Source organism: Acanthisitta chloris, unplaced genomic scaffold (assembly GCF_000695815.1).
Source record: "Acanthisitta chloris isolate BGI_N310 unplaced genomic scaffold, ASM69581v1 scaffold4162, whole genome shotgun sequence".
NCBI lineage: Eukaryota > Metazoa > Chordata > Aves > Passeriformes > Acanthisittidae > Acanthisitta > Acanthisitta chloris.
Window position 1 is genome coordinate 30,632 of NW_008658699.1, and position 14,592 is coordinate 45,223.

A 14,592-nucleotide genomic window follows, 5' to 3' on the forward strand; every position below is an offset into this window, starting at 1 on the left:
CCTCTGTGCCAACAGCTGCTTCATACTTACCCCATGTGAGGGATAAGTCATCCAGCCCCAGTCCCCTGGGATTGTTGATGTGTCCAGCAAGTTCACTAGAAAACACAGGAGCAAAAGGCTGTGTTAGAAAGCTTTGTCCCCATCCCCAAGGGGTGAGGAACTGAGCCACCACAAACCCCTCCTCACATGCCACTTGGTGGAATGTCCCCTCACCCATCAATCTGCTGCCAGGGACCTGCCTGGCTGGATATGAGGTATGGAGTGAGGGTGATGATGCTCCCCAGAGCTGGTGAGTCAGCAGAGTTGAGTCCTGACCACAGGACTGAGAGCAGTGGGACCTTTTGGAGGAGAGGGGGCTGCAAACAGCAGGTCAGAGGGGATGCGAAGCAAGGGGAGCTGGGGGAAACATACTCCAAGCACCAGTTTGTCCACCACTTCCACTCTGGGCCAACACTGATGCAACTGGAGCATCATTCCTCTCTGGGACACTTCTCCTCTGGGAGCCCTTTAGGCTCAGCTCCCTCCCAGCGTCACTGGTTTGAAGTCTGCACTCCAGCAGCTGCTGTAATTGCACACTGCAGTGCCCATCTCCAGCACAAAGTGACCCCCCATGGGCCTGGCTGACACCCCACTGCAGAGGACCATCAAAGCCAGCCCTCCCAAATCCCTGCCACCACTGGGAGCTTGGCTTAATGAGAGACACAGCCACACTGCATGGGGAGGGGAGCAGCTCTGCTGGGGAGAGGTGAGGATGCCTTTGAACATGCTCAGGAGCTTCCTGTGGAAACCTGGCAGAAAGCAGGATGTCACAGCTGTGCTCTGAGGCATCCCAGCCCCACAGCCAGATCCACAGCACCAGGCAGAGGAAAGCCTTGCTGCTGCCCAGTAACCCCTGGACTTGCTCAGCACCTAGGGAATGACCCCAAGCCTGAGTGCAGATCCAGAGGGATGGAGGCTTGGGAGAGGATGCCAGCAAGGTGTCCTGACCCTTGGGAGTGAGTGCAGCAGGCACCAACACCAGTGCAGCAGTACCTCATCACCCCTCACCAGCACCAGCCTCCCTCAGGGCCCCTGAGTGCCTCCAGCTTTTCTCAGTGCTCTTTGTCCCAGAAAGGTCAGTCTCACTTGGGATGCTGCTTCCATCCTGTCTGCCTTTCCTCACCCTCGAGCAGCATCACACTCCACCTTGAGGCACCTTGGCACAGCATCCCTCTGCAGCATCAGGTCTGGGCATCACACTGCACCTCAAGGCACCTGGGCAGAGCATCCCTCTGCAACACCAGGTCTGGGCTGGTCCCTGGACACCAGAGGGATTCTGCATCCATGCTGGCTGCCTTTCCTCACCCTTGAGCAGCAATAAAATGGACCTCAAGGCACCTGGGCACAGCATCCCCATACAGCACCAGGTCTGGACTGGTCCCAGAAGTCAGCACCAGGCAGAGGAAAGCCTTGGCTCTTCCCAATAACCTCTGGAATTGCTCAACACCCTGGGAAGGACTCCAAGCCCCAGAGTGCAGATCTAGAGGGATGAAGGCTTGGGAGAGGATGCTAGCAAGGTGTTCCAGTAATCTTTGTCCCAGTAAGGTCAGTCCCACTCAGGATGCTACATCCATGCTGGCTGCCTTTCCTCACCATCAAGCAGCATCACACTGGGCCTCGAGGCACCTGGGCACAGCCTCCCTCTGCAGCACCAGGTCTGGGCATCACAAGGGACCTCAAGGCACTTGGGCACAGCCTCCTTCTGCAGCACCAGGTCTGGGCATCACACTGGACCTCAAGGCACCTGGGCACAGCATCCATCCCTCTGCAGCACCAGGTCTCGGCTGGTCCCTGTGCTCTGGAGGGATGATGGACTTGGTGCAAGGACCAGCTTGTCACAGCAGGGATGGGGCACATCAGGACAGCAGCCCCAGCCCTGGCAGAGCCTGTGCTCAGCATGAGGCTGGTCCCTGCAGTCTGAGGAACGGGTGCCACTTCCATTTACTATTACCAGGCAGGGAAGGAGAGGTGGGGAGAGAGGAGCAGAGACGTGAGCTGGCTGTGAAACACCCGGACGTCATGCTCCTGACAGAGCAGATTAGGAGCTTTTGAGGCATTTATTAATGTTAGCAGAACAATTTGAAAGAATTTCCAGGCTTTCTTGTGTGACTCCATTGGCCCAACAGCAGGCCAAGCCCCTCCACTCCCCGCACGGTGCTGCTCCCACTGCTAAAGAGGCCCCTTGCCCTCAGCACGGAGTAATTACCTCGGAGATCTCAAATCCATTTTTATTTGTTATTGTTAATCTGAAGATTTTCTGCCTATTTTCCCTGGGTAATTCGCCCAGCAGGAGCCCAGGCTTGGGAGTTTCCCTGCTCACAGCGCAGGAGCACGGTCCCGGTGACCCTCAGCAGGCAGGTTGCAGGGAGGGGAGTGCTTTTTGCAGACCCTCTCTCCCCCCCACCGGGGTCTCTGCACCCTCTTTCCCACGCTGAGATGCTCAGTGATGGATGTGGCTGCATCCCACTGCTCCCCTGGAGGAGTCTGCATGGACTGGGGTCCAGCAGGAGCATCCTGCCTTAGGGGACAACCCTGACACTGCACACTGGGAGGTACCCCAGGCTTGTCTGCACAGAGGTGTGTGATGGAGCCCCAGCCCACCACACCTACCATGTAGCTATCACCCAACCTCAGAGAGATGAAGGACTCATCCCCTTGTGGGTGCCTTGGTGCTCAAACAGGTTCACCAGCTTACATCCCTGTGTTTCCCCTATGGTCAGCTCTGCATCCCACCATGGTCAGTCCTGCATTCCACCATGGTCAGTCCTGCATCCCACCATGGTCAGCCCTGCATCCCATCCATGGTCAGCCCTGCATCCCACCCATCATCAGCCCTGCATCCCATCCATGGTCAGCCCTGCATCCCACCCATCATCAGCCCTGCATCCCATCCATGGTCAGCCCTGCATCCCACCCATCATCAGCCCTGCATCCCATCCATGGTCAGCCCTGCATCCCACCCATCATCAGCCCTGCATCCCATCCATGGTCAGCCCTGCATCCCACCCATCATCAGCCCTGCAGCCTTGGTCAGTCCTGCATCCAGTCCATGGTCAGCCCTGCATCCCACTCATGGTCAGCCCTGCATCCCACCTGTGGTCAGCCCTGCATCCCACCTGTAGTCAGCCCTGCATCCCAACCATGGCCAGCCCTGCATCCCACCATGGCCAGCCCTGCATCCCACTCATGGTCAGCCCTGCATCCAGTCCATGGTCAGCCCTGCATCCAGTCTATGGTCAGCCCTGCATCCCACCATGGTGGGTTTCCTCATGCCTGTTTGCAGGAAGAGGGCTAAGTTATTTCTTTTATTCCCTCCCAAGCATTTCAGCCAAGTGCACAGGAGCCCTGAACATTTAGCCCACCACGATGGGCACCACAGTGACATAAGGGCACTGCAGAGACATAAGGGCACTGTGTACCCGAGAGCTCTTACATTAGCTCATGGAATAGCACACAGAGGCTGTGGATATGGATCCAGCAGCACTGTGACAGGCTCTGCTGGGCTATGGGGCCACCAACCCCCCTCCCCAAACCCAACTGGTTACACATGAGGCTCCAGCCCAATGCCAACAAGTGCCCACCCAGCCCCTTGCAGGTGACCTCCTGGCTGTGTCTCTCCTCTGGGGGTGATACTCAGCCCAGAGGCTGAGTGAGACCACCACAAAGGCCTCCATTCAGCTGAAAGGTTTTCTCAGCAAACATACTGGTTTGGGAGCCCTCTCTCCTACAGCTGGGCAATTCTGTTTGATGTTATGGACTGTCTGCATGGATCAGGCTCAAACTGCGAGCTCCATTTTGTTTGCCTGAGCACCATTTTGTACTTTCCCTATTCTGTGCCTTGGCCTTGCCTCGGTGTATTGAGCCAAAACACCAGGAGGTGTCAGGGGAAATTCTCACCCTGGTGGAAAAGCTGTCAAGCCTGATTGCCTGCTCAGATGGAAGCACCTAGGAGGGAGCAGGTCACTCCCCAGCACCGACCGGGGGCTGGGGACAGAGCCTCACATCAGGCAGAACCTTCTGCTCCTTTCAAAAGTTGCCCTGTGTGATGGGGCATGAGTAGTGCACATTGCAGCCTTGGAGAGACAGATTAGGCAGGAGTCAGGGCCAAGGTGTATGACTCTGTCTATGATGTGTATGTAGAATGTATTGATATAGGTATACATGGTTATTTTGGGGTCTATATCTGTAGCCATATCCATATCTGTATCCATGCACATGTCTACCAAACTCTAAACATTGCTTGGGATGGGTGAGGACATTGAGGCAGGGACTAGCACCCAGAGGATGTGCATTTTGCCTGGGACAGTAGGTGTCTTGCCATATATCTATAACTTAGATCTGTGTCTATATTTATATGTATCATCTATATCTTTATACATGTCTACATCTGTATCTGCATCTACATCTGTATCTATAAATCTACATCTATATCTATATCCTACATCTATATCTCTCTTTCCATATATACACCTATATTTCTATATCTATACATCTATATCTTTATCTCTACATCTATTTCTGTATCTCTACATCTATGTCTCTATATCTCTACATCTATATCTGTATCTATAGCTACAGCTATATCTATCTATCTACATCTATATCTCTATCTCTACTTCTATATCTGTATCTACATCTATGTCTGTATCTCTTCATCTATATCTGTATCTCTAACTATATCTACATCTATATCTCTTCATCTATATCACCTCTAAAGAGTGAGGGCTCAGATCCCTTTCCCAACACTTGCTCTGGTGGCTGCAGCTCCTGCAGGGATGTATTGCATCCCTACAAACAGCCCCTTGAGCACCTTGGGGTCCCTCATCCAAGCATCCCATGCTCAGGAACGGGCTCATGATATCCATAGGAGCCTGTGGACCTTCAGCCCACCCAGGGCTGCGTGGTGTGGTGATGGGACAAGGCAGGGACACACACTGGGGGATGTGCTGAGCCCCAGGCTCTGGAAGAGCAATGGGGGACCAAAGAGGCTCTGAGCACCCTCACTAATCGTTAACCCGCTGCAGTCCTCCCACTAATTACTCCACCATCTCCCTCCTAGGCAGGGCCTTTGTAGCGCAGGCGTGGGGAGAAGGGTCAGTGGGAGCAGCCCAGTTCCCTTGGGCTTCAGTTCCTCTCCATCACAACTTCAAAGGCCTCCCAAGATTCCCAGCAAGGCTCCCCCCATGCAACAACGCCTTTTGCATGGATAATTACACTCCTAGCAGCACAGTTTGGCTGCTCCTGCTCCTGCTCTCTGCTCCCCAGCCACCAGCAGGCTCAGCCCCCACAGCCCCAGCAGGTCTGCACACCCCACTCCATGGGGGAATGACACAGGGAGGGTTATCCCAGCAGAAAGAGAGTTGGGGTATGGGAAAGGGGCAGGGAGAGGCTTCCTGAGATGAGGGGAAAAAGAGACAGTGGTATTCACGTCCCATAGGCTCAGGCAGGACTTTGAAGGGGCAGGTGGGGCCAGGGTGGGTCAGCTATTTGTGTCCCACCGTTTAATCCAAGGCTTGCTGAATAGCCAGCCATGACCTTTCCAGCTCGGGAGGCAGAGCCAAGGCACAAAGCTGTGGCTTGGAGCATGGCAGGGAGAGAGGATGGGAAGTTTCGCTTTCACCTTCCTGATCCCTGAGACAATATTCCTCTTTGTAGACTGAAAAGTAACCGTTTATCCCCAGTACAAGAGGCCAAACATTGGGGCTGGGAGGGAGGAGCAGCAAGCCTAGGTCAGCTCTCCCTCTTCGGGAGCTGCATGCAGGGGATGTTCTCCATGGATCCAGGTCAGCACTGTGGCACTGGTGTCATCCCTGCTACGGGTGTGTTTCCCTGTACTGGTGTGTATCCCTGGTACTGGTGTTTATCCCCTGTATTAGTGTTTATCCCCTGTACTGCTGTGCATCCATGGTACTGGTGTGTATTCCCTGCACTGGTGTGCTTCCCTGTGCTGGTGTTTATCCCCTGTACTGGTGTGCATCCCTGGACTGGTGCTTATCCCCTGTAGTGGTGTGTATCCCTGTATTGGTGTGCATCCCTGGTACTGGTGTGCATCCCTGTACTGGTGTGCATCCTCTGTACTGTTGTTTATCCCCTGTACTTGTGTGCATCCCTGGTACTGGTGTGTTTCCCTGTACTGGTGTGCTTCCCTGTACTGGTGCATATCCCTGTGCTGGTGTATATCCCTGGTACTGGTGTGTTTCCCTGTACTGGTGTGCTTCCCTGTACTGGTGCATATCCCTGTACTCGTGTGCATCCATGGTACTGGTGTGTTTCCCTTTGCTGGTGTTTAGTCCCGGTACTGGTGTGCATCCCTGTACTCATGTGCATCCCCTATACTGGTGTGCATCCTCAGTACTGGGTGCTATCCCTGCACTGGTGTGTCTCCCCTGTACTGGTGTGTATCCCTGTACTGGTGTGCATCCCTGGTACTGGTGCATCCATTGGCCTCTGCTGCACCAGCAGTTGGATCCAGGCAGGATTTGTCCAGCAGCTCCTCATCCACGAGGCTGTACATCCTAAGGACACAGCAGGGATGGAGCTCCTCAGCACCCACTGGCCTTGGCTGCCCTGAGAGTTCAGAAAAGCATTGCTGGTACAGCTTTTCCTCACCAAATCCAACAGGAATGTGGGATTTCTACACTTCTGGCAATGCCAGAATCAGGCTGGATAAAGAAAAAAAAAAAAAAAGGGGAAAAAAAACCAAGCTAAAAAGAAACATCTTCAAACACAAGCAATGCTGCTTTTTGGCCATGCCCTAATTCCCATTTCAGGATTTCTTCTTAGACCTCCAGATTGTTGCTGTGAACTTTCTGTATTTAATTTTCTATGGTTTTGTAATGCATCAGGAGAGGTAATGCCCATAAGGACTGCCCAGAGGGTCACCCCTTTTCACTATACCCAGAGCAGGAGTGACTTTGATGCAGGAAGAAAGCTTGTTTGTTCAATCAGTGCTAACAAAAACCTGCAGTTCAGGTTTTAAAAATAAAATGAGCAACCTGCTCCTTCCAGCCCCTGCGTGAGATCATGTAAGATAATGTGCAGCACAAGAGCATAACCTGTGGTAGGACTGAGGTGTTGTGAAAGAAGGGGAAAAATGAAACAAAACAAAACACTCTGAATAAAGTATTTCTAAGGCTAAAAACCTTGAAATTATAGGGCAGGGTTTCTTCTTCCTGGAAAAAAAAAAAAAAAGAAAAAGAAACCCAAGCACATCAAAAGGCAAACAACAAAAAGATGTTCCCTCTCAAAAATACAGGTGAGAAAATAGAGATGGAAAATGGTTGTTTCCTGCTCAGTTTGAGACTCCTCATGCTCTGTGCATGGGGACAGAGAGGGACAACTCAGGAGACCCAAATACAGCTCACACATCACTCATCACTGGGCAGGGGCTGTGGTACTGGGCTGTGTCCCTGTACTGGTGTGCATCCCTGTGCTGGTGTGTGTCCCTATACTGGTGTGCATCCTCTGTACTGGTGTGCATCCTCCATACTGGTCTGTATCCCCTCTACTGGTGTTTATCCCCTGTACTCGTGTGTATCCCTGTACTGGTGTGCATCCCTGTGCTGGTGTGTGTCCCTGTACTGGTGTGCATCCCCGTACTGGTGTGCATCCCTGGGACTGGTGTGCATCCCTGGGATTGGTGTGTATCCCCTCTACTAGTGATTATCTCTGTACTGATCTGTATCCCCCGTACTGGTGTGCATCCCCTGTACTGGTGTTCATCCCCTGTACTGGTGAGAATCCCTGTACTGGTATGCATCCCCAGAACTGCTGTGCCCCCTTGCACAATGGCACACACAGGGTTTGATGCAAACAGTGCATGGTCAGAACTGGACATAAACATGACTGGGAATGTTATCCCGTCCTGGGCTGTCCCAGGGCTCAAAGATCAGCCATGCAGGGCTGGACACAGTGCTCAGAGTGAGGGATGAGCACACACTTCCATACCCCAGGGCCAGGAGCTCATGCCAGTGGGGAAGGAGCTATTTTGGGCTCAGGGGGCAGCTGGGCTCGTTGTAATTCAGGGCAGAAGGCAGAAGAGAAGGTGGGAAGGCTCTGGGGATGGGGGGTGAGAAAGGTCAGGGAGGTAGGAAATTCCATGGAAACATCTGATGTGAGCAGGGGATGAGCAGGACAGCAGCCAGGCTGGGGAGGGGCAGGCACTGGGCAGCACTGAAGCATCTCTGGCCCCAGAGGAAGGCTCTGCAGCACTTCTGCCCCCAAGTCTGGCTTTGGCCAGCTGGGAGACACACAAGTCCTTCTCCACCCAGTGTCCCCAGCCTGAGGAACAGCAAGATGACATGGCTCCATCCATCAGCAGAGCCTGTGCCTCACACAGCCACCCCTTGGCACCTCATCTGGGTAAAGCCCTGTGAGAGCTGATCCATTCAACCCTCACAGCAGCCAAGGGTGGCTCCTGGCATCCCCCACCACTGGCCCTAAACCCAGAAGCTCCAAGGGCAGCTAATGGACCTGCACCCAAATCAGGACTCCCCACCAAGCTGCAGTCCTGGCTCAGGGACAGCCTGAACACCTCATGCCAGTAACACCTAGAGCAGAAGATACCACAGGCACAACCACAATAGCAGGGCTGGAGGTAAAAGAATATCCAGAAGGGAGTGTGCAGAGCCTGATCTGCTCGTGGAAGCCTTTCAAAATGACACAGGAGTTTTCTAACACAACATACACCTCCTCTGCTTGTGCTCAGCAAAACCTGTGTGGTACAGGCTCAGAGCATTAGGGGCTGTGCCCAGAGGGGTTTGTGTTGTGGCCTTACACCAGTCCTTCCTCCCTCTTCTCTTTTCTCACCTCTGTTTGGTGTAATAAAATCAACACAAAGGTGTTTTCAGCTTTACTCACTGAGGCTTCCAACCTCTGCTGCATTTTTGGGGCATCAGAACTCATGCCAGGTAAGCCCTTAATGCCATCCCATCTCTTATCCTAGAGCATCTCTCTCCCCACCTGTAAGCTGTGTGTCTGCTCCAATATCTCCTGCCTGTTTGGGATTTAGCAGATTTCTTCCCCAAGGCTGTCACTTCCGAAGTCACCCACAGGGTGACTGGAGATCTGTGTCTGTATCAGATCCCTGAGTCCAGCAGGACAAACCCTGCAGCACCCCAAAAACAACCCCCCTGTACTCCAGCAGTCCTGGCAAGGTTTGAGTGTTATCCTCTCTGGAATCCTCACTAGGAAAACATGGATTTTACAGATCCCTTATCTGGATTATCTGGAGGGGCTTTGCAGGGCAGTTTTTCAGGCTGTCAGCTGCTTTTTTCCTAATTTCTCTGAGGATGCCTTTGCTCTCACACCAGTTGGCCACCCTAAACCATGCTGAGCTGTTTGTACCCCAGTGGCATTTTAAAAGCAAGATAATTTCTTTCAAAGGCTTTTTGCCTTTGGTCTCTTAAAAATAGCTTTCTAAAATGGAACATTTTCACAGACAAAAATACCAATACTAACCACGTTTGAGGGGACAGGAGGAATAGCTCATACCACTGGTAATTAAATAGCACAAAAGTCCTTAAAAATTGCATGGGAGGTACATAACACAGAAGGTATTTCATCCAGGGAAGGATCTGGGGACTTGTGGAATTTTTGATGCTCGGATGGAGTTGGGATGGAGCTGGAATAGAGCTAGGATGGAGTGGGGATGCAGCTGGGATGGAGCTAGGATGGAGCTGAAATAGAGCTGGGATGGAGCTGGACAGAGCTAGGATGGAGCTGGGATGGAGCTGGAATAAAGCTGGGATGGAGCTGGGATGGAGCTGGTCTATCCAGCTGCAGCCAGTGCTGTTGCCACTCACTTAGATGGTTAGATAAGCATTTTAAACAGGAGAAACTGGAGCTAGAGCAGAAGATACCACAGGCACAACCACCATAGCAGGGCTGGAGGTAAAAGAATATCACAGAAGGAAACCTGCAGAGCCTGATCCGCTCGTGCCCACGAGGGCTGTGAGGCACCCAGGTGTGCTCAGAGCACTTTCACAGCCTCAAAATCTGGGCTCTTTAATCCAGCAGGAAAAGCCTAACAAGAACAAACGGTTGGAAGGGGAAGCCAGGCAAATTTGTATTAGGGAAAAGAGAGGGGCAATTTTTAAGGCTTGAAGCTGATGAGCTGTTGGAAGGGATTATTAAAGGCAGGGCTGGGTCTGCCTTTGCCAATGGCTTCAGATAAATGGTGAAACACAGAATTTGAGAGGTTGGAATGGAGTTTAGAGAGGATCCGGCCCCACCCCCCTGCCCTGGGCAGGGACACCTCCCACCAGAGCAGGTTGCTCAAGGCTTTAGCCAACCTGGCTGTGAACACTGCCAGGGTTGGGGCAGCCACAGCCTCCCTGGGCAACCTGGGACAGTGTCTCACCACCCTCACAGGGAAAACTTCTGCCTAATTCTAATCTAAATTTCTTCTTTCAGTTTGTACCCATTGTCCCTTGTCCTATCCCTGCAGGTCCTAACCAAGAGTCCTTCTGCAGCTTCCCAAACACCTTTCTGATTGCTATCCCTGGGCCAAACACACTTCATTAGGCTCTAGTGGTGTGCCTGGATCGGCTCCATTAAGGAGTTCCATCCTTGATGTGGTTATTTATGACCTCCAGAGCTGCACATCGACACAGGCAGGACATGGGGAGGGTTTGTTTCTGCCGCTGACTTTGGAACGAGCAGGGCCGAAGGGGTTAATCACTTCTCCGTAGCAGAGGAATCATTTGGAGTGTTGGCCATGCAAACAGGCTGGGGTGGGAGACAGCAAAAACTGTCAGGGTCTGAATAGAGTTATCATATGAATGGATGTGCCCCCGGAGAGAAAGGCAGCACCGAGGGCTGCAGGGACGGGCAGAACGCGGCACCGAGCGCAACAAAGAGCAGAGGTGTCACGATGTCTCCAGCAAACCCAGTCCTGCCATCCCCAGTAGGATGTGTCTCCCTCCATCCCTCCCTCCCTGAGCATCTTCTGGGGCTGAGTTTCATCACTGGGTGGTTGTTTTGCTTTTTGGGAAAAGCTTTTGCTGAGCGTTTCTCGGCAATCGAAAAAATAGGGAATTTCTCCCTGCCTGGAGTGATTCATTGGGGTTTCAGTTGTGCTTAAATTTGGTTTCATCAAATCCATTTCCAGCGTCCCCAAAATGGGTGGCCATTCATTGTGGCTGGAAACAAACCCCTGGCGATTTCAGGCGACAAGAATTCCAGGGGAAGGGAAAACGCTCTGAGTTTCGTGTGCTGCCGTGTGATTTTTCTGCTCGTTTTTGGGTTCGATTTTTCCAGAAGTTTTATCATCTATTAATCCAAGAAGGATTGAAATGAAGATAACACCACAAACACATCCTCCCGAACCTCCCTAAAATCATGCAGACATTTGCTTTTTAGCAGCATTTTTGAGACCAATCAAAAAAATTAAATCCGCCGAAAACGATTTGATTTTTTTTGAGCAAACATAGCCCGAATCACCTTCCTGATTTAGACTAATGCTTGTCCATACCTCATCCCTGAAATCTGGATGCCTCACCCCTCTGGTTCTCTATTCTCAGGGAGGAACATGAACCCTCACAGCCTTTTTCCAACGGGAAAGGCGATTTCCTCTGCCTTTCAGCGCTTTGCCTCTCCCGCAGCCCTGACTTCGGCATTGCCGCAGAGGGGTAGGAAAGTAGCACTGAATGAATGTGCAGATGAGTTTTCCCCTTTTTTTCTGTTTGGGCAGAGGGGCAATTAATGAGATTACAACGAGAGATTAGCGAGGGACATGGCCACAACCCTTTCCCCAGCCCCTCGTTCAGCAGTGCAGTGCAGCAAGCGGCTGGGGCCGCCCAAGGTCCCTGGGGCTGTCCCTCACCCCATCACTGTCGATGGAGGAATAAAATCTCTCCATCCCTGGCTCCACGGGGTGAGGAGAAGTGGAGCAGCCCCGTGGCAGCAGCTCTGCGTCCTCCCTGTGCGCTCGCCGTGCATCGCCCCGTCCTCATCACCCGCTCTCTGCCTCAGCCGCTCCTCCGCGCCCCGAAACGCTGGGGCAGATGTCCCCAGCTCCTCCTTGGGGCTTCACCACATCCCCACCAAACTCCCAGCCAAGCTCACCCGTGGGTCAGTGCTGTGATGGGAAGGTTGCTGTCCTCACGGCCAGAGCTGGAGCATCACCCCGGCGGGATCAGACCCCATCGGCAGCACTCGAAGTGTCCTTTCTTTTTTTAGCCAGAAATCCCATTTTTTTTACCCCCCAGCCAAGCCCTAAATGTGGTAATTTCTCCTCATCCAATTTTCTTTCAATACAACCAGATATTTCCTATTTGATTATTTAACTTCAACTCGTGGCATCATGTAAAACATCTGCTTGAATATTTTCACCTCTGCGACTCCACGTAAATATTTTAGGCTCCCAACACTATCTTCATATTATGGAAAATAACTTTTCCTCTCTCCTTGTTCTAAAGCAATTTGACAATTTCAGACAATTTTTTTTTCTTTCCAGTGCTCCAAAGGAAAAATCTTCCACATCCTGTAAATTTTCACCCCTGTATAGAACAAATGTAAGTTTTGGCGTTCGCTGCATTTGGCAATGGCTGCGGTGCCGAATTGGGGATTTCCCTTGGAATAGCCATTCCCTTTGCCTCCTATTTCCCAGGCACTAAAATGACTGAAAGGAATACAAAAAATAGAAGCTCAAAACTTCTTGGTACAAATCTTTCAGGAAAGAGCAAGGCACTGGGAGGTCTAAGAAAAGGAAGAAAATCAGACTGAAGCATTTTTTGGGGGGTTAATACACATTTTATACCCCAATTGCCTCCGGACACTCAGAGTGCAGCACACCCCAGCCTCAAATTTGCTTTGTGGCTGTAATTTTCTACCCTGCAGCTCTCTCAAAGCAGTTTTGGGTTTGCTGGCAGCAGGGCCAGACGTGCAAGGCACGGAGAGGTTGTGGGAGCAGGCAAAGGGGATGGGCAGCGGTACAAGGCACCTTTGTGCCCACGGCTACACCCTCACACTGTGCCTGCACATGCCACATGCTGTAGGAATGGGGGAACCAAGCCTGGCACAACCAGGGTGAGGGGGACACCAGGGTTGGGCTGTGCTTTGCAGTATCTCCCCACATTTCCAGTCCCTTCCGCGCTCCAAGGTGATCCATTGATCAGCGTAGCCACCCCGGCACGGGCGCCACTCCCAGCCCATCCCAAGGACATCCACCATCCCTGGGACACCAAGAGCCTGCAGAACCTGCCCAGTTTCACTGCCCGTGTTGCAGGGCATGGCTGGTACTGTGTTCCATGGCACAGCAGAGTCCCAGCACCCATGGAGCCACTCTCAGCGGCGGCGGACAGAGCACCTCCAGCTTTCTGCAGGGTCCCACACTTCATCCTGATGCCAACCAGCACCTTCTGCCTGGTCTAACCTAGCTCATCCTGCCTGTTCTGCCCAGACCCCAGCTCAGCCCCAGCCCCACGCATTGCCCTGCCCAAGGCTGTTATTGAGGACAGCTTTCCTTTCCAATGAGTCTTGCGGGAAACCCAGGTCTTTCCCATCCAGGGCATGGCTGACCACACAGACACCATAAAACCCATCCCAGCAGCCAACAATCTCCTCCACAGAGGACAACAAAGAGGCCTTGGCCTCTCTTGTCCATGCCCAGTGTCCGCTGAGCCCGGGCAGGGCTGTTTGGCTCTGCAGCACTGCAGCGCTGAGAGCCCAGGGCAGCGTGGGCAGCATCCTGCACCACTCTCTGCCCAGGGCTCGGGGCATGGGGCTTGAGGAGCAGAGACCAAGCAAGAGCTGGGGGTGTTGGGGTCTCATCCTGCACCGCTCTCTGCTTAGGGCTCAGGGCATGGGATATGAGGAGCAGAGGCTAAGCAAGGGCTGGGGGTGATGGGGGCTCATCCTGCACCACTCTCTGCCCAAGGCTTGGAGCATGGGGAAGCAGGGGCCAAGCAAGGACTGGGGGTGTCGGGATCTCATCCTGCACCATTCTCTGCCCAGGGCTTGGGGCATGGGGCATAAGGAGCAGAAGCCAAGTAAGGGCTAGGAATGTCGAGGCGCTGGGATCCATCCTGCACCCACACTGCCCGTCCCCAGCAATGAGACCTCAATGTATCCCCTGCACGGACAGCGAAACCAATGAGGAAAGGAGCAGAAGGGAGGCAGGAAGGGGCAGCAGGCAGAAAACAGGGATAGCACGGGCGAATGGTTGGAAATGGGGAGTACAAGTGAGGAAGACGCTGGTGGGTGTTGGAAGACAGCAGGCAGCGGAAGGACCCGACCAGCATGGAGCGGCGCAGAGCACGAGGCTCCGCAGTGCCAGCCCGTGGGCCTGACGTGCCGGGAGGATGGAAGGGATGCAGGGGCAGGAGAAGGGAGAGATGCCACTGCTGCCACGGGGCAGGGCCAGCAGCCCCAGGGCTCACTGCAGAGGGCTGTGCCGTGCTGGCCACAGCTCTGAGGCACAGCAGAAGGGAGGAAGGATGCTGCTGCCGGTGCCAAGGACACGCTCGGGAGCGGGAACGGCAGATCTCTGGTGATGGAGATCAGCAGACCTGGGAAGCAGCAGTGCCGCTGCCAGTGCAGAGGGAGGCGGGG

General features: G+C 53.2%; 1 protein-coding gene across 1 annotated transcript in view; it reads right to left on the reverse strand.

Moving 5' to 3' along the window:
- The window catches only part of LOC103812181 (ephrin type-A receptor 8-like), a 45,737-nt gene that overhangs the window by 30,389 nt on the left and 756 nt on the right, over positions 1–14,592 (reverse strand). Inside the window, exon 2 of the mRNA XM_009085190.1 lies at positions 31–95. Coding sequence (XP_009083438.1) covers positions 31–95 — 65 coding nt within the window. The remainder of the gene's footprint in view (positions 1–30; positions 96–14,592) is intronic.